General features: G+C 37.8%; 1 protein-coding gene across 2 annotated transcripts in view; it reads left to right on the top strand.

The window, feature by feature from the left end:
* Nucleotides 1-13,148: 13,148 nt before the first annotated feature.
* FOCAD (focadhesin) overlaps nucleotides 13,149-27,652 on the top strand; it is a 140,125-nt gene continuing 125,621 nt past the window's right edge. For both annotated transcript variants that reach the window (XM_087926563.1, XM_026718356.2), the window contains exons 1-4: nucleotides 13,149-13,228; nucleotides 15,679-15,765; nucleotides 18,026-18,100; nucleotides 20,456-20,610. In XM_087926563.1, coding sequence (XP_087782689.1) covers nucleotides 15,709-15,765; nucleotides 18,026-18,100; nucleotides 20,456-20,610 — 287 coding nt within the window. In that variant the 5' untranslated portion in view covers nucleotides 13,149-13,228; nucleotides 15,679-15,708. The remainder of the gene's footprint in view (nucleotides 13,229-15,678; nucleotides 15,766-18,025; nucleotides 18,101-20,455; nucleotides 20,611-27,652) is intronic.

Below are 27,652 nucleotides of genomic sequence, written 5' to 3'. Positions count from 1 at the left end.
GGCCGAAAGAACATTAAAGTGATACAGGTGGTTTTTAAGTTGCTTTGGGATTCTGGAGGTTTTGTATTTTCTGTATCTTAAATTGAACCCACAAAACAAAATGCACACATATACACTGTTGTATAGGCAGCATGATCCCGAACTGCCATTGTCATTCAAGATCCCATCAAAATTAATGAGGCATACAGTGTAAAACTGTCAATAAATTGTGTGGTTTGCAATCCAGAAACCATTTCATAGCAATTTCTAGGAATAGGGAGACTCAGATGGCGCCCTAAAAGATTTCTATGGTAGGTTGATGACTGCAACTGGGAAGTACAATATATAGGAGGTAAAAATAATCTCCCATAACAATATAACACTAGGCAGGTTTGCATTTGCTGAGTGGATTCTCTTCCTGTCAATCAATTCCTCTTCTAGTGAAAGTCGGGCACATCTACTATGAAATGTTTCATTCTTTGATGAACCAAAACAATTACATGAAGCCTAAGTCCTATCCCTAATTCTACAATATGGCTACGATCACACAACATCAATTTGGCTGGATTTGAATATTGACACCTACATTACAGGTGCTCTGGCTGTCCCATTAGACTGGGATGATAATCAGTAATAATCTGTCATAAACAACTCAGAAAGCTCAAACTGCCCAAAGAGCTGCTGATTCAATTCTACAGAGGAATTATTGAGTCTGTCATCTGCATCTCTATAACTGCAACCAAACAAGACAGACACAGACTTCCACGGATAATTAGAGCTGCAGAAAAAACAATGTCTACCAACCTGCTTTCCATTGAGGACCTGTATACTGCACGAATCAAAAAGAGGGCTGTGAAAATACCTGAGAATACCCTCACATCCTGGATATAAATTGTTTCAACTTCTACACTCAAAACCACACTTTAGGACTCTGCACATCAGAACAAGACAGAAGGACAGCTTTTCCCTGAACACCATCATCTGCTAAACCAGTGGCCCCCAACCTTTTTTGTGCCATGGCCTGGTACCAGCATCACAAAATGATCCACGGCCCGGTACTGGCATCAGCATGCATGACAAGGCAAGGCGAGCCGAGCAACCAGCCAGCCAGCCGTCCCCCGCTTCTCCCCGCCACCTTCAACTCCTCCTTTGTACCTTTGTCGATGGGTTTCGGGACGGCTTCGTGACTGTCGCTCGGCTTGCCTTGCCTTGGGTGCTGAAAGAATCCTCGTGCCTTAGTTTTGTTCGAAGCCGCCTTCCCCGCCCTTCGATGAAACTAAGGCGTGAGGATTCCTTCAGGACCCAAACGCCGCTTTCCAACCGGAAAAGCTCACCGGAAGCACTTTCTCATCAAAACAAGATGGTGGCACTCAGCAAACCGGCGGCCTGGTAGAAAATGTTCCACAGACCGGTACCGGTCTGGGGCCCGGTGTTTGGGGACCCCTGTGTAAACAACTAATTCCCACAACACTGCCAACTTATTTATTAAGATTGTATTACTATTATTCCTCTCATCCTTTCTGGTATCTATATATCTTCCCACTTATGACTATAACCGTGTTGCCTGTATCTTTACAATTTATATTGTTTTATTTGTTTCCTAGTATGATTTGATTGCTTATTAATCACTTATGACCATCACTAAGTTTTGTATCTTATGATTCTTGATGAATGTATTTTATTTTTTCTTATGTACACTGAGAGCATATGCACCAAAGGCAGATTCCTTGTGCGTCAATCACACTTGGCCAATAAAGAATTCTATTATATTAACAACTTATATTAGGGCTACCAAATCTAAGCTGCAAAAATCAAGATGGCAGCAAAGGAAACTTTGCCTCTTTGTGATTATCTTGTAATCATTTAGATTTGTTTCAGCCCAGCTCTGCTAGCCATAATATATGCTATTATTACCGATTATCTTCCTGGTTTAATAGGAGAGCTAGATGACAGGGAATAAATACAAAGGTTGTAAATACATCTAGCTGCATAAGAGATTGGCGGTGGACCTTTTTTTTAAAAAGAAATAAATAAAATGTTATAGTCCCCTAGTGACAAATAATAAAAGCTTTGGCAGTCCTCCTGAGACACCTACATGAATGCATTTGACTTCTGATTGCCTCAAAAACATTATTCCCTGAAGAAAATACAGCATAACAAATACAAAGCTGACTCTACAAATTATTTCCTTCAGCCACTGTACATATATAACAATAGAGGGGCCGTTAGTCTAACCTGTTTCTAATGCTATTTTGACTGGATTAAAATAATCATAACTGTTGGGTCCCACTCTGTTCAAAAATCAGTTATCCTATTATTTGTTGATTTGGGTGCTGAATTGAATAGCTATAACTAGAGAAAAATGTGGCAGTCTTTGGGTTTCCCCTAGTTTTAGGGACAAACAGGAACTATGGAAATTCTGAAAATCTTTTCAATATGTAACTCCCATCATCCACAGCACGCATGGTCTTTGTAGGCTAATATTACTGGAGAGCACCTGGCTGGAGAAAGTAGTGTTATTTGTGACAGAACTATTATAATTCCTTATCCAGGCAATTATTTTTGTCAGTGTAATAATCTTCTCACAAATTGTATTCTCTGATAAGGAGGCATAGTGGCTCAGTGGCTTAAAGACATTGGAGATGGCCTTTGCTCCTGCGGTTTGAGTCCTAGCACCTTGTGATGAGGTGAGCACCCATCACTTGCCTCAACTTCTGCCCACCTAGCACTTCAAACGCATGTTATGTGCAAGTAGATAAATAGGTACCATTTCGGTGGGAAATGTGATGCCGTTTCATGCAGACAATTGGATCCCTGCCAGTGCTGGTAATACCTGGATTTGATGCCCAATTGCAAGGCAACCTCAGTAATGGGAGAAGGCTCCAGATGATGTGATGGATGCCACTTGTCCAGGGGTGGGATTCTTCCAGTTTGGACCAGTTCAGGCAAACCCCTTGTTCTGATGATCAGCTGGCTCCAAACTGGTTTGCTCCCATGAGCACGTGGGCCTGCCCACCCCTGCTCTTTCCTGTGCTTTATTTCCTTTGTTTAGAGCACAGCTGATTCGCGCAGCACAGCGGTTTGCCGAAACTCAGTTGTTTTATAAACAGAGGCTACAATTGAAGGTAAGTATTAGAGGCTTTTTAAAAATGCGGAGTGAACCAGTTGTTACACCGGTTGAATCGCACCACTGCACTTGTCTTTCTAGGGTGATGTCTTTCTGGTAGTTTCCCTCCTGGATAGCATACGAGAGTGAACAAAGCAGACTAGCAATCTTTGTCAGCAAAAATTGTAGTGACAACTAACAACAACAATTTGTATTAACTCCGTAATCTCCCGACTAATTGTAATATTAGCATATGCTAATGAAATATATAATGTTCTCTGATCAAATTGTGCATCATATTGTGCACATTGCTTGGGTGGTTGATTTAATATAACTTATAAGCCGCTTCATTTCTGAAGATTCTGAGTAGTATACAGGTTTATACACTACATTAAACATCAAACCTCCTGTTAAGATGTCTAAATAGATTGATAGCTTAGTTAATTTAGCTTAATATATGAAGTCAGCCAGCAATGTTTTATTCAATAATAGATGCTAAACTCAGTAGCATCTGCAGAAAACCTCTGTGACAAAATGTCAGGATACACAGGGTGAGATCACTCAAATGCTGTAGGAGTGCAGTGGCTCATGGGGTTAGAACGCTGGCCTCACGATTGGCAGGCTCGTGTTCGAAACCTGCTGCTGCCACAGGGTAGGGTGAGCCCCCACCACATGCTTCAGTCCTGCCAATCCAGCGGTTCGAAAGTCGACAACTGCAAGAAGATAAATTGGGACCATTTTGGTGGGCAACTTCACAAGGACACGAAAGGAACCCCCAACTGGGTGTCTCCTGGGCAGTGATGAGGTACCAGCCAACCCTTTCACCACAGAAGCACTTCAGTGCTTTTAATATGGAATGCTGCCCATATATATTTCCACCCTGAAAAGTGATATAAATATATCGGTTACAGAATCTACATGTATTATTTGCCCCCCACTTGCTGACACCATATAACCTGAATAACTTGTTGTTACTATTTGATGCCATACATGGCATGACGCCATGTTACCTTCAGGATTGTATTTGATTACATTGGCTGATCCCATCTGGTCAGGCAGGAAGGTATGTTACAGACCCTGTCTACTAAAGAATTTTGCTTGGTGAGGATCCAGAATAAGAGGCCTCTTGGCTATTGCCTCCACTGTGTGGAACATTCTTCTATCTCCCAGGTGAGGCAGGCCACAATTCTCCTGGCCTTTTGGAAAGGTGTGAAAACATGGCTCTGTGGCTTTGCTTGTGGCTCACATAGGAGCATGCAACCGTGGGGCTGATTGGCATCCTGAAATCTCTCCCCCTGCCTTTTAATTAACTTTCACATGCTTTTTAATTCATCCTTTCCTTTAAAAATTTAAAATATATACTGTCTTTATGTTTTTATGTTTTCTCTGTACACAATCTGTGGTTTTAAAATTTGCTAAATAAATACAATTTATCTGTGGGTGTGATCTCAGGGCTGACATTGAGGCTGGGGAAAAATAAGACTAGGTCAATATAAACAGATGGATATTTCAGTGTCAAAGAGTATTACCCCTTCAGTTTTGCATTTTGGGAAAGGTGTTTGAGGAAGGTGTATTATATATCCATCTTCATAATTTCATTAATGAATGAATGCTATTAATTCCTGTTCTTGTCAATAAACATAGTGGTGACTGTTGATGGAATCTTTCTGGGTTGTACTTTGTTCTTAAGGGCTTGACATCACCTTTAAAAAGGAAAAATTAACTACATTAAAGAAAACTTGTTGGTTTCTTTCTGGAATTTCTGACTTTTTGCTAAAAATGCTATATTAATTTTGGAATTTGACAATTATAATTGTTTATAATTATAGAAACATTGCACAATATTGAATTTCAAATTAAAAGTTTAATGTATTTTATTTTGGTAATTATATCGGAAAAAGTTGAAAGTTGTTTTTTTTACCCTGCTTATCCCTCCCCTCTTATTTCTTTGCATCTTCCCTTTCTCTATTTTTTCTTCCTTTTTTCTTGTTTTTAAATATTTTTTATATTTTATCTTTTGCAGAAATGTAAGGAAGTATATTAGTGGAACCATCTCCAGAAACATCTGAGAAGATTGCCAAGTGATTGTAACAGCCATCAGAGGGCTCTGGTTTTAGCTTTGGAAATGTTTATTCATTTTCTAACTTTATTCATTTTACTAATTGTTTGGCTCTTATATTAACTTGTTTGATGCTATGTGTTCGTGATTGTATTAATTTCGACTGTAAATAAATATACCTCAACTATTTAAAATGTGAATTTGTCAAGTGAAGGTGGTTAAGGCACTAGGTTAGAAACTGGGAGATCATGTCTTCTAATCCTGCCTTAGGAATGAAAGCCAACTAGGGGACTTTGGGCCAATTACTCTCTCTCAACTCAACACACTTCACAAGGTTGTTGTGGGGAAAATAGGAGGAGGAAGGTGTATTAGGTATGTTTGCCACCTAGAGTTATTTATAAAAAGAATAAAGGTAGGATATAAAGAAATAAAAATAAATGTGACCTGAGAAAATTTACAAAGTTTGCAACTTTACAAACTTTGCAACTTTGTAAACAGTGTGCAAATACATCCCTAGATCTTCATGTAGCTTAAAGTTCAGCGGAATTAGAAGATATTAATATTTGAAGGTTTGTTAAAGGCAAATGACACTGTAATTTCCACAGCCTAGATGAATATACTGTGCTGTAGTGTAGCATTCTACAATTAACAGAAAAATAAGAACACTACTTAATACATGGAGTCCAAAAATGTCAGCATCCTCTAGCAAATGATATAATACAACTGTCTTAAAAGTAGGTTCAAAGCTAAAAAAATACCAAAACAAGAAACCCACAAGAAAGAAAATAACCTCATATTTTCTGATTGGCCTCTTGTTGAGGATGTGTAGACATTTAATAGGTGAAGTTTTTCTATTCATGGTAAATCCATAATCCTGCCTGATTTATTCAGGCAGACTATATTATGACTGCTGTGATTTCCTCATTTCAGCATCTGCTTCCAAAACTAACAACTGCTTCTTTAATCACCTTTGATCAAGGCACAACTTCCAGATTTAGTAACGGTGTGTTTTTATAATCATACACATCCATACAAAATTTGTACAAACTCGCTTTGATGGCTATGAGTATATATTCAGTGGAGAGACCCTCACCAACACAGTAATTTCACTTGAAGTCCATGGAAGTAATGCAATCCTTTCATTAACTTTGATGAGATTTGGCCTACTATACCAGCTTTCTGGAATTCATCACAAAAGAATCTTTCATATATAGCAACAGACACTGCTTGTTTAAAGTCACAAAGTAAAATACATGGATTGGCATCATTCCATTGTTTAGCGATACCTGGTAGAGCAGGAAAGGAGAACCATGGCTCTTTTATGACTTGTGGACTTCAACTCCCAGATTTCCTGAGCCAGAGTGGTAGAATCTTGTTCTACTCAAGTTATTAGGGATTTCAGTTATATAATACTGTATAGCTTCACAATTCTTCAAAGATTCACAATTATTAAAGATATTAATGGAAATAAATTTGTATAGTATTCTCCTGACCCACCTAAACAGCTCAGAAGTTCATTGGGCCCAATCTAAATGTTTCCAAATCAGCAGAATATAATATTTCACTATAATGTGAGGTACCAAATTTGTAAAACAACCACAGGAGATTGGTGGAGAACAATATTTAGTATTTTTGCAACTGGCAACTCATCTTATAAGTAGCTGTTGCCTTAGCAGTTCTTTACTAGGTCTCGAAAATTACTTCCACTAAGATATTTATTCACAGAATCATTTGGTTCCTATTATTATTGTATAAGATGGTGACTGAGACATGGGAGTCTAGCTGAAGTCCTTTTGCACCAGGATTGTGCTAACAAAATCTGCTTTACCCCATATGTTTTGGTGAAGCTCTGTAACATCCGTTGAAAGAAAGTTGGGTAAAAATGATTTTGAAAGGAAAAGGCAGGCCTGCTTCACACATGGTGCTAAGGCTTGTTCACTTCAATTTAGTATGAAATACAAAGAAGGGCACTATGGCTTATGTTTGCTAAAAAATAATAATCCATTTTAAAAATTTTATGTGAACCAAGCCAAAGCATGAGCCAGCAACAGAATACATATTATTTTTCTAGGTATTTAGACCAACCAGTTAATTTGAGTCCCTGTGCTAATTCTACTAATATAGATCAGAGTCAGAGGTGGTATTCAGCCAGTTCTGATAGGTTCTGGAGAACCGGTAGCGAAAATTTTGAGTAGTTCAGAGAACCAACAAATACCACCTCTGACTAGCCCTGCCCCCATCTCTTCTCTGCCTCCCATTGAGTCCCAGCTGATCGGCTGGGTCTTCTTTTGTTACCCTGCACAGGAGAACGGAGCTGGAAAGCAGGTTAGTGGGATGGGGAGGGAATGGGGATTTTGCAGTAACCTTCCCCCCAGGAGTGGGGAGGGAATGGGGATTTTGCAGTATCCTTCCCCTGCCATGCCACCAAGCCACACTCACCAAGCCTTGGTGGGCGTGGTGTGGCCACTAAGCCACACCAGGCCCACCAAGCCACACCCACAGAACCAGTAGTAAAAATTTTTGAATACTATCACTGATCAGAGTGCAATATAAATAGCAACTTACTTATATATTGCTTCACAGAGCTTTACAGCCCTCTCTAAGCAGTTTACAGAGCCAGCATATTGCCCCCAACAATCTAGGCCCTCATTTTACTGACCTCAGAAGGATAGAAAGCTGAGTCAACCTTGAGCCGGTCAGGATTGAACTCCTGACAGTCAGCATGAGTGTTTGAACAGTCATATTATTATGATCATCATATAACTCCCAACCTCTATCAATAAATCATGTTAGCTGGGTTACTGTTAAAATCTGTAGGGCTTTGGGTTCCCAACTTGACATAAATAATCTTAAGAGGGTCCTGACACAGTCGTATTCCTGGGAGAAATGCCCTTAATCTATAGCATTGACTGGCCAAACAAATAGCCTCTTTGGTGACTAGCTGACCTTCACAGCAATGAATTCTATAACTGTAGGAGATGACTGGGCTGAGCCCGAGGGTGGTGTCAAATGTATTATCAGTTTTGAGTGCCTTTGTGTCCACAAGAGGTCTAAGTCCAGCCCACCTTGATCTCCATTGACTCTGATCTACTGCCAATTTGCTTTGACTGTACTAGTTCAGATTCTTGTAGAGATCTTAAGTGTGCCTTTATGTTCATGAACCTTTATGTTCATCTTAACTGTCTGGATTTCCGATTTTTCTATACATTGCAGAAGTTACTTATATACAGTATACTATAGACCATATATACTGGTCTTTTCATGGTACCCTAATTCTACATAATGCAGGCCACACATTTTGCCAGCTGTCTGAATGAAGGATATATTGTTTGCGTGGATTTGAGCTTTATTTAATCAGCCATTTAGGTTAATAGTAGCTGCACCTAAAAGTTTGCTTTGTTTTAAATTACATGTAATCATGGAAATGATTAACACTCTTTGGGTCAAGATATATTTTACTGTCTGGATTAAGCACTTTAAAATAAATATTATTTTAAATGGAAGGCTTTACTTGGAAAGATTCCTATAGTGCATTTTAAATTATCACTGCTTTTGATGTTTGCATTTTTATCTTAACATTTATTTTAAGAAATACAATTTTTTAAAATGCTGTTTAAGATAGTATGAACTTGATGGATCTCTTTTATCGAGCACAAATTAATGTAGTTTGGTGGTGTTCTCTGACAGGAAACTGTGATTGAAAAAAGGTTTTAGGCCCCAAATTGCTAGCTTACATTATAACTTAGTGTATGGGCCACCAGTGTAGCACACCGTGTCCCTGTAGACACTTCTTTTGTTATCCACTTTGTTGATTTTATTTTTAAAAAGTGGGAGCTAGCATGCTACAAAACAAAGTGCTAGCTCTTACATCATCCTTATTCATAAGCTGTGGGTCCCTGTTAATGGACTTTGGATGCTACAGATATAATTTCTGTCCAGGCATTCCTGAGTTAATGGACAAGTTTGTTGAATTCCAATAACATGGACAAGGATCTTAAATTTACATCATTGAATAATATTCACATTATTTGTATCAAGTTATGACAAGGGTCTTCAAACTTGGCAAGTTTAAGACTTGTGGACTTCAACTCCCAGAGTTCCTGAGCTAACATGACTGGAGGAGGATTTCTGGAAGTTGAAGTCCACAAGTGTTAAATCTGTGTTTGAAGACCCCTGAGTTACAACATAGAGATTGTCAACCCTGAAATGAACTTGGCTGAGGCCATCTTTGAGGCTTTAAGTTGCCAAAAGGAAGAAGAGACAGGGAGTGGGGAAAGCAGATGGAGGGGATTTTGTAGCCAAAACGAAAAGTTTCCTGTGGGAACCAAGGGCACTCTAACAGGTGGCTGGGGAGAGGAAGAGAGAAGTAACCAAACAACTGGCCAGCACCTCTATTGACCAATGACTTGGGGAAAGGGGGAAATTTCATTTTTTAATGAGGTGAAAACCACTGGGAACTTTCAGTCAGCTTTCACCAGTTGTGCCAATATGATGTATTCAATAAATTGTTATTTGAGGAATCTACCTGCCTCGGAGTTCTGATTTCAATGGGTGCATTACTTGGAACAGATAATCCTTGACTTATGACCACAATTGAGTCCAAAATTTCCATTGCTAAGTGAGACAGCTAGATGAGTTTTGCCCCATTTTATAAACTTCCTTGCCACAGTTGTTAAGCGGATCGCTGCAGTTTTAAGTTAGTAACATGGCTGTTAAATGAATTGGCTTCCCCGTTGACTTTGTTTGTCAGAAGGTCACAAAAGGGGATCACATGATCCCCACTGCAACCGTCATAAGCATGACCCAGTTGCCAAGCACCCAAATTTTCATTACATGACCACGGGGATGCTACAACAGTCAGAAGTATGAAAGCGAGTCATAAGTCACTTTTTTCATTGACATAATTTCAAATGGTCACTAAACAAATGGTTGAAAGTCAAGGATTATTATAATATAAACAATATAAATTGCCACATCTGATATACTTTAACACAAAGGATGGGGAAGTATTGTTCAAAGTTGTTCCATAAAGCAAAGGGCTTCATTACAAGGAATGAAGATAGAATATAGAATAACCGAGAGAGATAGAATACAGAATAACCGAGTTGGAAGGGACCTTTGAGGTCTTCTAGTCCAACCCCCTGCTCAGGTAGGAAGCCCTATATCATTTCAGACAAATGGTTATCCAATCTCTTCTTTAAAACTTCCAGTGTTGGAGCATTTACAATTTCTGGAGGCTAGTTGTTCCACTGATTAATTGTTCTAACTCTCAGAAAATTTCTCCATAGTTCAGGTTGCTTCTCTCCTTGACTGAACATTTCCACAATAATAAGTGTTATTCACAATGAAATGGATTGCCTTGGAACATGATGGACTCTTATTCACTTGATAGGTTTAAACAAAGTTTGGACGGCCATTTGTCACACATGCTCTAGCAGTGATTTTCCTATACAGGACAGAAGATTGGTTCAAATGATCTTCCAACTTCTATGTGTGCAAACCATATTCTCCCACTTAGCTAGGACAATATGCTGAAAGTGATTACAATAGCATTTATAAAGAAGAATCGTTCTTCACTGAAAACTGTGAAGTAGAATGTATGACAATATAAATAGAAGCTTGCCCTGAAATCCCACAATGGCAAGTGCAAATACTTAAATAATTGAAATTTTATATACATATTTTATTTATGCTATAGATTAAAAAAACAGTACACTGTCAAGATAGACTGATGTGATTAGTTTTCTTTATATTAAAAAAAAAACCTCCACAATATTCTTTCTGAACTTTAAACACAATAGGCTAGTCCTTGTATAACCCATAAAGCATTACATTTTCTTTGCTTCTGGCTTTGCATGATCTCACCCTGATAGTTAGCATGGTTTGTTTCACAGAGAAAAATCTGTTGCCATAGGTGGGGATGCAGCTGGCCCTTTAAATAACCAGCCAGCTTTCTGGTCCCAGAGGGTGTCACATGACCTCTGAGAGCCAATAAAGGAAAAGAAAAAAGGTTCTGTCAGGTTTTTGGCGGTAAATTTTTTGGATGTTTTGAAAGAGTTGATGATTACTAGTTCTATCTTTATTATAAGCTTGCATTAAAAGATATTTGAAATGAATGATAGTTCAGGTTCTATAAATATATTTGAAATATATCATACTTGAATATTCTGTTTGTGTACGTATATATACACGCAGGCATTCACTGTACACATACATATACATATATGCTTACACACACGTGTGTGTATGTGTATATGTATGTGTATGTGTACAGTTTATATGTGTATGTATATGTATCTTTTATGGATATGTGTATATATGGATATGTGTGTGTGTGTATGTGTGTGTGTATAAAACTATGTTAATTCCTTTATTTTGCCTGTTATATTTTTCACTTTTTAAAAAGTTTTTATATCCAGTCTCAGCCTTTGCAAACATAGGCATTATAATTATCCTTGTATTTTATTTGTTGTCTTTTTTATTATTTCAAAAGCAATATTAAAAAAAAGACTGAAAAAACTCTTCCCTTCCTTTGCTTTTATTTTCTTGAAAACTAGGAAACATCCTGAGACGTTCTGCCACTGCCTCCTTTGAACTCAAATTTCATTTATCAGACTGTTGTTGAGGTTGAGGATCTTCTGCCTGCCCTCCCATTAACCCATTGGGAGCTAGAACAAATAACTTCTCTGCTTTTAATTAAAATTCTTTGTAGGTATTTCTCCTTAACTAGTCTGATAGTATCAATTCAGGTTTGGCTATTTGCATATTGATTTCCTTTGTGCTGGTTAATAACTACAATAAAATATTTCAGATTTAGCATTATATGCACAGTTAGGATTGTTTCTTTAAAAGAAATGGACTCTTATTAGTTTCTCTGTTTCACCAAGAGATTTGGAATGAGGACTAAATACAGTACAATATTTGGCTTCTAATTTCATAGAACTGTTTTTAAGTCACAATCCAATATAATCTGATCTTTTATCTGAAGATGTTGAAGAAGGTTGCTCACAATGTCTATATACACATTGTGCTGAGCCACAATGTGGCTTTCACATAACATGGCTAGTATATTGTATAGAGACCTAGTCACTGCAATTTGCAAATTATGTGTTTGTATGTTGTGCAATCCCAGGCAATATTAGTTTAATAAACTATGAATGAATTATAGTTTAGCACAAAGTGTGAATACATTAAGGGAGAAATATTTTGTTGTATTAACTTATTATAAAATACTTTTCTCCAACTTTGATATTACAGAAACTCTTTTTGTTTAGCCAGTTATTTGAATTAATAATATTGTTATGTGTTTCAGTATCTTTTCTTTAATGGGATTGTAATTTGAGGCTATTTTTATTTTGATGGTTATATTGCCATGAGTATTTTAATTGTGTTTATATAAGTGTTATGACCAGGGTGATTTGTTTTTAATGAAACAAAATAAATTGTCTCTCTAACACGAGTTAGAATCCTAATGTTTTAAATAAAATTAGTGTAGTTTGGAGTGTAGGTTAATTTTATTGTATTTGTGCTATTTTGTAAGGTATGGATTTTTTTTTCGAGGCAGCTGTTTTTAAATAATAGTGTATGAAGAAACTAACTCTTCACAGGTCATTAAATTTTCTTCCATGTTCAAAGTCTACTAAATAACCCCAGAGATTTCTAATGGCTTCATTGTAGCTATATATAGGTATATGCATGATTGTAATAAGCAGCCACAGAGTAGTAAAAACAATATGAAGAAAGTGAAAAATCTGTCATATTATACTTAAAAAACTAGCCACATATAAATTGGTAAGTGACCGACACTTCAGTAGCTGGGGAATTCTGGGAGTTGAAATCTTCCAGGCTTAGGTTGTAGACCCCTGCGTGAAGTTTAACACACCACTCTTATGAAACCAAATCTTCCTTATTTGTAATGCGGCTGCTCCTCTTCCCGGGCATGCTCAGAAGCAACAATGTAGCCAACGTGCCCTTTTGTGAGTCAGGGCGACCGAACGCTCGCTACTGAGTCTGCGCTGTACATCACGTCTCCGGCCGTGGGACGTTCCTGCGGGGTTTGACAGAGGGATCTCTGGTGAAGGCAGGTGAGCGCCTGTTTCCGCCTTAAGAGTCTGCTTTCGGTTTGGAACACTTGCTTCTAACGCTGCCGATCGCAGCCTTCCAACAATGGATCTAGTAGAACGGCCTCTGCAGAGTTGTGTGTGGGGGGGGGTTGCGCAGGGCTGTTGAGTCGTGCAATTGGAAAGTAATTTAAACTTTTTAATGTCTTTTATTCTCCTGGATTGCGTTGATGCATGCCACGTTTTAAGTTATGCCTCATAACTTAAGTCGGGCACTGCAGTTTAAGGCAAGCTTCCCACAGACTGAAGTCCTCCCATCAGTTGGACTCCTAATTTTTATAATCTCCATGCAGAATGGCTTGGCTGTCTGGCAATGATGGGGTTGCAGCCCACCGTTTCTAAAAAGCTGAAATAATAGAGGTCTAAAGTCGAACCTAGCTAGTATAAGGTTTGCTGAGATTTGTAGTGCTTTAGCAGTTCACTACTGGGGAAATTATTTATCTACGTGTATGTAGTCCTTATTGGGTTACATGACTACCAGAGTCTTCTGAAACTCCCAAATTGTTTTTTTTAATGTTTAAAGTTGTGTAAATAAAATTTGAAATAAATTTAAAACCACTGCAACATGAATAAGATGAATTAGAATTATATAACAAAGCTAAGCTGCTACAGGAACAGAGCTTTGGACAATGAGAAAAATGAAAGCTTGATTCAAACCAGTGCTATTTCAACTTGCTTCAGAGTTTTAGAGAGGTAATCCCTGCTAACTTGGCCTTGTGGATGCTGGCCCCATCCTTAGTGATGTTACATGCACTTGATCCCTTAGCTCCAAACTTGCTCTCTGAAGATATGAAGCAAGGTTCCTGATGATGCAGTAAACTGTTGTATTTTTCAGTTAATACATGTAGATTGTCACTGTCTTTGACTTATGGACAGAACCCAGTTAATGCAAACATTTTTAAGTCTGAATGTTTCATATACATATCAGCTAACATTTTGAACAGTATGGCAGAGTACTCACCTCTACTCATCTGGTTTTTCATACTATAAAAATACAATGCCTTTGCCAGTGTTATTAGAGCAATAGGACTGACAGCCCTCAGCCTGAAGATGATATATGTTTGCTGATAGAGAATATGTGACATGATTAAGAAATAGAGTAATATTACCAGAAAGTTAAAGCAAAACAAAAGTTAATATACAGTGGATATAAACAGTCTACACACTCCTGTTAAAATACCAGGATTTTTTTATTTTTTACCCAGGAGACAATTTTCAGTTTGTTTTTCAATTGATTGCTCAGTTTATATGTTATGAAGGTGGAAACAATTCTGAAGTTATTTATCTTAGTCTGATTTTCTTATATTTCAAAAACCTGGGATTTTAATAAGAGTCTAGACTTTCTGTATCCACTGTGCCATGTGGAATACAATAATCCAGGAATTTTGACAATGTACTGCTATTACAGAAGAGTAATTATAAATAAATAAGATGGTTGATCTAATACCTTATTCGGCTGGTAAAAATCAGAACAGATTCCCCCCAAAGCATCTTGTTAATAAGGCACTTCACTAAGTAGATAAGCATCTTTTGTGGTGTACTGTATAGTTAAAGGATTGGGCTAAGTATGGGAAATTAGGTTCAAATTAGATATTTATTTATTTAATTTATAAGCCGCCCACGTCACTTTGCAAGGCATCTCTGGGCGGTTTACAAATTGCTTACAGATTGCTAAGTGGTTCACTAGCGGTCTCTGAGCATCCTATATTTCAAAATTGTTGCCAGGGTTAAATTAAGGGTGGTTCTGGTATGATCTCCTAGACCAGGTGTGTCAAACACACATTGTCATAGCAGCATTACGTGATGTATTGGGACATTTTTCCCTTTTGCTAAACCAGGCAGGGGCGGGGCCAGCATGTAACACATCCGGCCTGCGGGCCATGAATTTGGCACCCCGCCCTAGACAAAGACAAGTAGCTACAAAAACAGAGTTTTGGTTTAAATATAAAGCAATAGAAACAAATTAGCAATTCTGTTAAATTGAAAAACCCTTACTACATTCTATACTTTCAGTAAGAAGAATAAGTGTTTTCAGTTGTTTGTTTTCAACAAAATGAGCATATAGTACTTTGGAAGATTGTTTGGGCAGCAACAAACACACGCAGCTCAACTTGTGCGACTGGTGGGCTGGTTCACCTCCCCCACGCCTGCTGGGTCACCAAGCTGTAAAGACTGGGGACTGCTATGCTACACTATGTGCTCTTAATTTAAGAAGATGATTGTTTAGACTTGTGTGGACCTTCACTTAAATAACTGTTATTCAGAATGCACACATGGCTTAGCCATGATGTGGTTACTTTCACATAGATTTAGTGTAAATCTATAAACTCAAAATTTTGGTTTATGTTTAATCATTGCAGTTTATTCAGCAAATCAATGATAATAACATTTTGTATCTACTTTTGTTGTTTCAGAAGTTCCATTGTCTATAGCTTAATCAAACAATGTCTGAAGAAATCAGAAAAAGGCTTGATTTTCCTAACACGCTTATACAGTCACAGGTGAGAAAGCTTCTGTTTGGTGTGTACCATATATGGCCTGAATATATAGATTTATCCACACAAGCAATTATACTTGCTGAAAAATAAATTCTTTACATGAAACCCCTGGGGAAGAGTTTTGAGTGGGATGTCTTCAGGATGATGGGACCCTGCTTTGCTGCTTCTTACCACTCCATTTCAAGTAAGCATTTGATACTCTGGAGTATTGCCAAAGTGCCATTATGGACTGGATGAGAAAGAACAAGCTGCTGTTTAATCCAGCCAAAACAGAGACGCTGTTATTAAATAGGGGTCAAAGGTTGAGATTCAGATCATTTTGGAGTGGGTTGCATTCTCCTTGAAATAAGAGATTCATGGATTCTGGAGTGGTTCTTGATCCTCAGCTGTCACTGGATTTGGCATCTGCAACAACTAGTGTACCAGCCGTGTCCCTTCTTGAGCTAGTTAAATTTGATGATATATTCATGTCTTGTCTTAACTAGTACTGGAATACAGTAGGCTATTTTAGTTCCACCTGGTATAAATAAAAAGCTGCATTTGTTGTTTGTCTCTTTTGAAATAGGAAAGAGAAAAAAAAACTTAAATTCCTATTTTAAGGTTACATTTTACTAGACGGCTGCATCTAGCCAATTGTGGCTGGTTTTAAAAAAATAAGAGATAGAACAGATTAGTATTTGACCACAAAAATTACCAGGAGCATAAAAATGGGAAGTTTAAAAAAATGCAAGATACTGGGGATAGTGGGAAACTGCTTCTATATTATTACTATTAATGCATTGCTACCAATTTTATGGAACTCTCCTAGAAGTCACCAGAGGCTGAATTTGACTACTAGAGTATATGCTAGTAGTTTGCTAATTCTTTCATAGAGAAGTATGAAATAGATTCTGTGAGATCAGAACTAGTAGTCTTTCTGTTGCATCATTCTACTTTTCATAATAGCCATCTGGCAGCTGAAGTGCAATAATAGTGAATTGACAGATAAACTTCTAAACAAAACTCTAAATCTCTTGGCCAAGACATGCAATTGCATCAGGTTCCTTTAAGCCTTTGCTTGGTTTCCACATTGTAAGAATAACCGATATGCTCTTGTATGGTTTGTTTTAATTAGTGAGAGCAGCCATTATATCAGTGAAGAAACATTCTTAAGAGAAGATGCAAGTTGATGTTAGGCCTTCTTATTCTTTCTGCTGATTTATGATCCTGTTAACTAGAGCTGTTCATTTTTCAAATATGAATACTGTTCCTACAAATATTTGGACCTTTTTTTAAAAAAAAAAGATTCTTGCCTCTATTCATTGGATAAAGTTGGGCATTTTGTGGTCTTTGAATTGATACTGTAATACAACTTAACACCACTGACTTCATTAGTTTACACTGTTGGGAATAAAAACTGTCTGGAGAACTAAAGGAGGCTCATGCCTACTCCAGAATGTTGTCTGCAAAATTATATTTCTAGTAGGCATATGATGTATATATTACAAGCAGCTTGATATCTTTTCATATATCTATCATATTTTCATATCTTACCTGTCTGACTTATTGCCACTTTGCTAAATAAATTAATCAGAATGTATTCAAATTTAGAAAGTGAAAAACAGCCTTGTACATGCATTAGCAGAAAGGTTAGGGAAATAGCATTTGTTTATTTTAAACTCCATGAGGGAGTCATTCCTTATTAGGTGTAAATATACAAGATAAAATATTTTAAATACCTCTAAAGTGCTTTCTTATAAGATTTTCTACTTTTTTTAATAGAGGCACCAAATTCTTAAGGAAGTTTAGAACTCATCTGGCTATTTGTCCATTTACTTTATAATGACAGAGCACAGAATCCCATGTCCTAGGCAGAACTTTTTCCCATTATCAGGAACAGTTATTAAATCACTTTTTAAATAAATGTAACTCCTAAGTAAAGGCCCATCTGCTCTAATTTTTTAATATTAGCTTTAATATGTTTTTGCTATGCTTATTCAGGTAGCAAGTTCTGGCCCACTTGAATTGACAATCTAAATGGTTGTGAGTGGCCATATTTTTAGCCCCGGGATATTATAGCCCAGAATTATCTGTGAAGATAAATAGAATATCAAGTTGGTACTATTGAATTGTGTGTGATAAATTATTCCCCCCACCCCCCCATATAACCTTAGCCTTCATGTTGCTGTTTAACTAACATAGCAATGGGGAGGGGGGGAGGTAGGACATGGTTGCTTCTGGCTGCAATAAAGTTCATAGTTTAGTGATTTATGTTTATTCACAGGCTGTGGGCCATCTTATTGCTGCAGTGCTGAAAGAAAATGTTTTATCTAACAAGATCAGCCAGTCCAGTAACCAGGTTTGTGACTTTGCTTTCATTTTTCTTTCCCCCCATTGCCCTGACAACTGCTTTTGTGGTGCAACATGATTGAAAATCAATTGTGGCAACTTTAAATTTTCACAGCTAGAGGATGATGCTTCACTGAGAAAAAAAGAAACATTGAAATGGTGTACGTAACAATATCATCAGACTGTCTAATGATAATGATGTACTGTCTGGAATGGGTAGATTCATGCAAGGAAGACTTTGAACTGTTCTCTGGTCTACCGGTATTTCTCTTACTGAACATGTGCAAGCAATTATTTTACAATTATTTCTCTTTGCTATAACCTGTATCAAGCGTTAAGGGAACCTACAGGTAGTCCTTGCTTTAACAATCCTTTGTTCAAAGTTCTGACAGGGTTGAATAATACTTAAGCCTGGTTCTTGAAGTCATGGACAATACAATGCCCCTGAAGACATGTGATCAAAATTCCGGTGCTTGGGGTGGTAGAGTGCAGGACGGCTTGCTCACCCACCATAACAGCAGCCAGCCCTGGCCTGGCTGCACTTTGGTCAGGCCACAGCAGCCACTTACCTGCCTCCCAACCTGCTTGTGAACTGCCTAGGACTTGTGACTTCCTGCCAATGTGGTCATATGGCTTTGCACTTTTTGATCGCATCACTTAGCAATGGCAATTCTGGTCCCAATTACCAGAAGTAAGTAAACACAGTTTGCCACAGTTTGTTAAGTGAATCATTGCAGTTCTTAAGTTAGTAACATGGTTCTTAAGTAATCTGGCTTCCCCGTATGCTTGTCAGAAAGTCACAAAATGTGACCACATGACCACAAGACACTGCAACCATCAAAAATACATGCCAGTTGCCAAGTGTCCAAATTTTGATGTGACCAAATGTGACCACAGGGATGCTGAAATGGTCATAAATGTGAACAAATGGTTGTAAGTCAAGGACTACTTGCATTTGCTTCATTTTCCTCAATTGTTCATCTTGACTTAGAGATGCTGAGATTTGTAAAAATCTGTAATGTAATTGAAAAAAGATTTTCAAAAGATTTGCAAAATCTGGTAATAGATTACCTGGTCCTGATATAAAATACATTTTCCTATTCTGTTATCTTTTTCATGACGTTTACTTTGTGTTATAGTTTATTAGGTTTAAATGGAACAAAATTTACATTTTTGAAGTTAAATTTAGAATTGTTGGAGCAAAAACTATTTGTTGAAGTTTTACTTAATTATTGCTTGATCCCTTTATATCTGGTTTTCATTCAAGATACAAAGAACTCCCTCTTCCTGTTTCTCTCCATAATAACCCTGTGAGATAGCCAGATCTAAGAAAGCATGACTGACTCAAAATTATGTCAAAATCCATAGCTGACAGCAGACTAGAATCTGAGTCTTCTCAGCACTAAAGTTACCCTTTGCACCTCCTTTTTCATTCCCAGTATTGTTTTCATGCATATTGTAATGCTCATTAGAATATAAGTACACAACTGAAAATGAAATAATTAATTGATCATGGCCTTTTTCTGTTGTTTATGTAAATTTTGTGGATATTTCATTATAAGTGGATTTTTAAAAAAAGAATACATACTGTACATGTAAAAGTGTAGCAAAGTAAACCATCTACTAGACATCTTTCCAAGTATTAAATGGAAACATGCCTTTGTTTATTAAGAAGGCCAGAATTTTGTACTCTCACAGAACATTTGCCATGATGAACAGTTCCACTTTTGAAGCAGACATTTTATGCAACCCATTGACTGATGTAAATTGCTAGGTGCAGTTAAGCGTTTTAGCTATATTTTTAGAAGTATCAAATATTAAAATTACAATAGGATAACTACCAGTCATCTCAAGATTAAATTACAGATTTTGATTAAATAAAAATTAAATGTCAATCCTAATAAAAAGCAAACTCTGAAATAAGCCTTCCTCAAAAGATACTTACATTCTAAATGCAAAAAAAAGAACAAAACCCCCCCCACATTTTTACGAGGTATTTCCATAATTATGAAGCCGCTACTGAAAAATGCCTTTTATATATTATTTATTTCCCATGCTGTCCTGAGAGAGATATTTGATGTTCAAGCCATGCTCCAATATCTTACACAACTATCAAAAGCAGGAGTCTTTATGTCAACAGTTTCTTGTATCACATATTACTTAGTTTTGAGTTCAGAAACCCATCTGAGGTAAATTAATGATATATTTAGCAAGTGGCAAGAGAAAAAAAGAGTCAAATGTTCATTAACTTTCTCTGTTTTTACTCAGATATCAATTGAAGCAGAATAGCTATGAGAATAATAATTGAATTTATGAGTCATCAGTCCTGAGTAACAGATCTTGTTTTTCCTCTCTCTGATTCTAGACCCCGGCGTTAAATTTGCTTTGGGAAAAGTCCTGCAGTGACAATATGATGGTCCGGACAACCTGCTGTGAGGCTCTGGTGATGCTTGTTAAACAAGATCATGCAGAGTTTGGCTACATTCTTAACACAGCACTCAGCCTCATTCCTTCAGCCAGGTGATGGTCATTTAATTAAAGATCAGCTCCTTTGTAGTTCAGAATCAGTGATACTATCTTGTAAAAAAAAGGTAGACTTGATCCTGGGGAAAACGTGAAAGAGCCACTAGTGGAGGAAGGAAGAAATGAGCTATTAAGGTAGAAAAAATTATATGGGTTGTCCTCAACATACAACCATAATTGAGCCTAAAATTTCTGTTGTTAAGACATTTGTTAAGTGAGTTTTGTCCTGTTTTATGACCTTTCTTGCCACGGCTGTTAGGTAAATTGCGGTTATGAAGTGAACCTGGTTTTCCCACTGACTTTGCTTGTCAAAAGGTCCCAAAAGGTGATCACATGACCCCGGGATACTGCAACAGTCATAAATATGAACCAGCTGTCAAGTGTCTGAATTTTGATCACATGATCATAGGGATGCTGCAAAGGTCATAACAGTGAACACAGGTCATAGGTCATATTTTTCAGTGCCATTGTAACATTGAACGGTCACTAAACAAATTGTTGTAAGTTGAGGACTACCTGTACAAACCTGAGATAGAGGAAAGCATGAGAAAGATGCCAAATAACTCTACTTTGGTTTTATCTAATATATAATGTAACAGAGAGAAACTTGGACAAGTTTTCTAGATCCTATTTTTTACTTTATAAAGAACATTCCACGAATTCTTGCTGTTTCTGTTACTTGACCTGGCCTACCTTGCAGGGCTACCACCTCTGCTCTTTTCTGCTCCAGTGCCCTCATTTCTGAACACTAAATAGTGATGGGGCTTCAGAGTCATACTGTCTTCTCTAATCTCTGGAACACCTAGTCTCTTCCTTTTCCTCTTCCTCTTCATTATTATTATTATTATTATTATTATTATTATTATTATTATTATTATTATTATTATTATTCAGAGAATATCTTTCTAGGTCTTGGGCAAAATAATAATGCTTTTCCTCCAAGAAAGCTTTAGGCATGTAACTGTTTCCTTATAATGCTCAAAGGTATTCTCATTTTGCTGTTGTGAATGAAAACACTACCAAATACTCTCTTTTTTGCCATTTCTTTTGAGACTCCAGAGATCTTATTGACTTGGCCCTGGATTCAGTGTTCATGATGTCTTTGCTCAACCCAAACCCAAACAGGTTTTATGGAAGTTTGCCAAAGTTAAATATGTTCCTTGATGTTCTTCCTCTTCTCTCGTATTCTTAAATTGGAGTTAGATAAATGATGGAGCAGAGTGGTGTAGCAAAAAATAAATAGGCAAATGATGAAAAAGAATAATTGTAATGATGCTGAAGCTTAATCACCTACAGATTTCTGCTCTTTGCATAGAGGTTGTTTTATTGCTCAAGGCTAGTAATTTGGTTTTCCACCTGTACTGTATTATAAGGTCACTGACTCTCAAAGTCAGAGATTCTATGATTTGAATCATCAAAACGTATTTCTACATTCTAACTTTCACAAAATTACATTTTGAACATGCCTTGCTTCAACAAGTAAAACCAATATATCCCTCTCCACCCCCAATCCAGCACAGTAAAACAGCAATCTCTTTTTTAAACACTACCAAAAGACTCTATTAAACTCTAGCTGTGTATTACAATGTACATTAGCATATGTCTTAAAAATATAATCCAAGCCCCTGAAGAAGGTTAAAGGAAATTAGTTAACTTGTCAAGGTAACAGCTGGAATTAAGCTAAATAAGAACAGGAAAACTAAACAATTTCCACAATATCTTCTTGAGCATATAAGTGCCATTTTCAAGGAGAACATCAGGAATTGCTTGCAAATCCTGAACCTCACTGACAGAGAATCAGAGCAACTATGGATTGAACATAACAAAGATGTGAAAAGATACTGCCAAAGACAATGAAACAAGAAATCAATGATGGATGTCAGAACAGATCATGGAAATTACCAAGAAAAGAAGTCAGAGCCAAGAAAAAAAAATCTCAAGAAAAAAACTATCAAACAATTTCAGGGAGCTGTTAGAAGAGACAAGAAACAGTACTAAGAGTATTTCTGTAAAGATACTGAAGATGAAAACAGTTTTGAAAAATAAGGAAAGCTTTCCAAAATATCTCTGAACTCTAGAAGTGGGTTGTAACCTCAAACTGATATGCTAAAAGATGCCAGTGGATAGCTTCAAAAAAAGATTGAATGAACAGCCTTAAATATTGTATAGTGAAATTGTCAACATTCAAGATATTATAGAAGATATTGCTACTTACAAGCACCTCTAGTACTAGAAGATGAAATTAAATTAACATCCAGTCTTTTCCTAGTCAGAAAGTACAGAAATGGATGGAATACTCACTGAAATATGGCAACCAACAGAAGAAGAATCAGTAATGATTCTAACCAGGCTATCAATTAAGATTCTAATGAAGCAAATCTGGAGGAAAACACAGTGGCCAACAGATTGGAAAATTTATATCCCAATATGAAAAAGGAGGGGGGACGCGGTGGCTCAGTGGCTAAGATGCTGAGCTTGTCAATCAGAAAAGGCCAGCAGTTCGGCGGTTCGAATCCCTAGCACCGCATAACAGAGTGAACTCCCGTTACTTGTCCCAGCTTCTGCCAATTTAGCAGTTCGAAAGCATGTAAAAATGCAAATAGAAAAATGAGGATCACTTTGGTGGAAGGTAACAGCGTTGCGTGAGCCTTCAGCATTTAGTCATGCCATCCACATGACCACAGAGATATCTTAGGAAAGCACTGGCTCTTTGGCTTTGTAACGGAGATGAGCACCGCCCCCTAGAGCCGGAAACGACTAGCATGTATGTGCGAGGGGAACTTTTACCTTTATGAAAAAGGAGACTTAACAAAGTATGCAAACTATTGCACAATATCCTTGATTTGATATGTCAACAAAATAATGCTTGAGATCATCTAATGCAGATTGGAGCCATAGATAGAAAGAGAGATGCCAGATGTTCAAGCTGACATTAAAAAAATGCTAAGACGCAAAAGATATTGCTGAGCATGCCGAATAATTAAGAAAGCCGAAAAATACCAGAAAAAAAATCAGCATGTGCTTCATTTCTTTATAAAAAGGCTTTTGATTATGTCAACGTGTGAAACTGTGAAATGAATATTAAAAAAATGGGAATCCCAGGACATCTCATTGTCCTCAAGCAAAATATATATACAGATCAGGAAGCCCCAGCATGGACAGTACATAATAAAACCCATTAGTTCCAGGTTAGCAAAGGAGTGAGACACAGTGCGGAGGTCAGGGAATGGTCTTGAAGGACGGTTGGGTGGCAATGATTAGATAAAAGGAGACTGAACCTGTGTCAAGAGAGTAACTTGGCAAGCCCGCTACCTAATTCAGTGGAGATAAAGGGAGGGAAGGGAAAGCACATTCAGACTCGCAAGATTATTATAGCTGTTGCAATAAAAATAGTACTAACCTACCTGACGTTAGTTTCTCAGTCTGATCTACCTTGTAAGACTGACATAAGTCTTTGTACTATCCCTTCATTTATTCAACCCGTATCCTGAATATATATTAAGGGAATTTGGATTCGAAGCAGATGAATGTGTTACTTTGGAGGAAGAAATATCAATAACCTAAGCTGAAAATATAAAGGATCTCCAAGCCCTAGTAATAAAAGTTAAGGAGAAAAAATGGAAATGAAATGAAATATAAAGAAGACTAAACAAATGACGGCTAAAACAACCACCTTTAGAAGATATCTAAGTGGTAAATAGCTTCTATCTTTCAGGATCAACAATCAATAGTAAGGGAAGGAGCAGTCAAGAAATAAATCATAGACTAGATGGTGCAGCTGCGAAAGTCTTTGAAAGGATGTTCAGATGCTGTGATGTGTTTATACTCACAAAGATCAGAATAGTGCAGGAAATGACATTCCCTATGGCACATATGAAAGCAAAAATTGGACTTTGAAGAAATAGAACAGGAAGAATATTGCTGTTTTTTAACTTCACTGTTGAAGAAGACTCCTGGGAATATCGTGGACAGCCAAGAAAACAAAAAAGTAGATCATCAAACGAATCAATTCAGATATTGCAATTGAGGCTCAAATTATCCTACTTTAGATTAATTATGTAAAGCTCTCTGGAGAAGGCTGTAATGCTGAAAGTGAAAGAGAAGAGGACAACTAGCAGTGAGGTAAATGGACTCAATTACAGTGGTGATTTATATACCATTGGAAGATTTGAAGCACTAGTTTATGAGCAGGTTGTCATGGACAAAATCTAGATGATTGCTAATAGTCAACACCAACTTAATAGTACATAATCAAATGGGCCGTAGAGAGCAAGGAAGGTGACCTTGACAGAAATGTGTAAGCTCTATCACCAAAGTGATGAGGGGTGAAACAAAACTTAAGTCCACAACAGAGAACAAATATATGAAAGGGGCTCAGAAAGACACCACTCCCTAATTCACCACAGAATAAGAAGAGGAACGATATATAGCATAACCAGAAAAAGTGGCTACAAGGAGCCTGTCAAGATTTTGGGTTCCCCCTCTCAGTTGACTTTTAGAAGACTGGAGGATAGTATCCATTTTGTCTTGGTTTTCAGTATATGTTTTTCCCCCTTCAAAAGGACACTAGGTTTACATACCATGCTTCTCACAAAATAAGGCCGGGCCTCTTTTTTTTTTTTTTGACCCCTGAAAAAACAGCTAGGCCATCTTTTTGGGGGTGACTTAATTTCCTCCCCCACCTAGAGTGCCCCATGCGCAGGTACTTGTCCACGAGGCTGTTTCTATTGGCCAACGAAAGCTCCCCAAAGGCAGAGTCACCAGCCGCTTTGGGGTGAGGCGTGTCTGCCCGCGTCCCCTTGCCACGAGGCAGTGTCTTTCAGGCAATGGAAGCTCCCCAAGGGCAGTCACCAGCCACTTCGATCGGCTGGTAGAAGTGGCCTTGGGTGAGCACCCATGCACACTCCCCTCACCGCAAAAATACCCAAGAGCCCCTCCACTCTGCCCCCTCCCTGCCCCCCCAGTGCCTGCTCTACTCAAGTCAGAGATGTGGGGGGCAGAACCAGTCCTTGGATTCCCAGAGCGCACCTGGGAGGGGGCTTGTCTAGGATGGAAACTTAGCAGGGTTGGAGCTGGGATGGAGTCCCCAGGAGAGGATTTCAAAGGCTGGAGAGAGAAGTTTAAAACAGTGGGACAGGAGAAGACGAAAGCTTCTTTAGCGACCCTCCTGTGATCCAAATGGTTGCAGTGGGAAATCGGGGTGGGGGGAATAGGGCTATCTGAGGGGACAAAGAAGAGTGACTGGCTCAGGAAGCAGAAATGCAGCAGGAATCTTGGGGTCATCTGATATTTATTCTGACAACAGCATATGTACATTGCATTGAATTTGCAGTTGTATTGTTTGGAGTTAGGAACCTGATGTACAGCCACACCTTGCCCCAAAGTGGCTGATGACTCTGCCTTCAGGGAGCTTTCATCGGCTGATAGAAGCGGCCTCATGGCGAGGGGAGTGTGCATGGGCGCTTGCCCCAAGGCCATTTCTACCAGCCGATTGAAGTGGCTGGTGACTGCCTTTGGGGAGCTTCCATCGCCCGAAAGACACTGCCTTGTGGCAAGGGGATGTGGGCAGCCATGCCTCTCCCCGAAGCGGCTGGTGACTCTGCCTTTGGGGAGTTTTTATCGGCCAATAGAAGCGGCCTCGTGGCGAGGGGAGTGTGTGTGGGTGCTCACCCCTAGGCCGTTTCTACCGGCTGATCGAAATGGCTGGTGACTCTGCCTTCAGGGAGCTTCTATCAGCTGATGTTCTATCGGTAGTAGATTGGGGTATTCTGGCCTAGGCTACCTGCAGGGTGCTCCTAAAGGCAAGTTTTCTCCCCGCCCCGCCACCCTTCCCCCCCATTTCTCTTCACCTCGTGTAGTTCTAACGAATGATGTGAGAAATGGCGGGGAAACGCATGGTTTAAATAGGCCTAAATGGGGGCGGGGCTTAATTTCACCTCATGCCTAGAAATCATGCTGAGCCTTCCTATTGCTGGAGGCCGTATTGTTGGAGAAACACGGTACTTCCTTTTCTAATTACTTTTGGAAAATATTTGTTAACTGGTTTTCAGCTATTGGAAACCTTTGGATTGGTTTAGTTTTAATAATACTACAGTATGTGAATTTCCTTCAATCCTTAGTGAAAGAAGTTTTAACAGTAAGTTTAAGAACTTTAAAAACAATTATGAAATACACAGCAAGAATGATTAAAACTTTGATTTTAGAAAGTTAAAATTTGAATAAGTATCCAGTTAAATTTGCAATAAGATCTTGGAATTGATTATAAAGAATCCTCCATGTGAAAATTCTTTTGTTTCAAAACATAATGAGAGAAGTTTTAAAAATAGATACTAAAGGAAACTAGAATGAGTTAAAAATTATAATTAAAGGAGAAAACCACATAAACTCTATTTACAATTACAGAATGAAGCAAACTATTTTAACATTGGATATTTTGAAGAATATTTTTGAACAATGGACTGATAAGTTAATTTTAACTGTAGAGGTGTTTGCCTCTATAGATACACTGTATCTAAAAGATTTTATGGAAGTGGAGCAAGTTCTACCTGACGAGTAGAACTGAGTTGAAAGTGGATTTCTATAAGAATGACATGGAAAAAGATGCAGAATTAGACATAGAAAAACTTTGGCTAATGTCTTAATAATTAAAAGGAATATCAAAACAGCAAAAGGAAGAGAATGATCTGAATAATTTTGCTATATTGGATTGATAAAAAAATGGCTTGTTAATATTTGAAGAGTTTTGTGATAAGGAGCAAAGAACCAATCAGGTTCAATGACATTACTTGAAGGGATTAAAGACTGAGATTGTTAGAATAAAAGGAAGAAATATAAAGTTGGTTTATTTGATCAAAGTTAAACTAAGTATGTTGTTAATGATCTTTTTGCTGACACCAGGACTGACCCTTAAGGATCTCTAGTATATGTACATATGACCTGTTATATCTTCAAAGAAGATATTTTGAAAATTAAGGCTGTCTTCAGATAGTGCCTACAAGATAATTTACTATGTAAAACTGGTCACCTAGCTATTGGAATC

This window comes from Pseudonaja textilis, chromosome 2 (genome assembly GCF_049901715.1).
Source record: "Pseudonaja textilis isolate UNSWEBS1 chromosome 2, rPseTex1.2, whole genome shotgun sequence".
Taxonomy (NCBI): Eukaryota; Metazoa; Chordata; class Lepidosauria; order Squamata; family Elapidae; genus Pseudonaja; species Pseudonaja textilis.
Note: the sequence above shows the minus strand (reverse complement) of the source record. Positions and strands in the feature narration are given on the sequence as shown.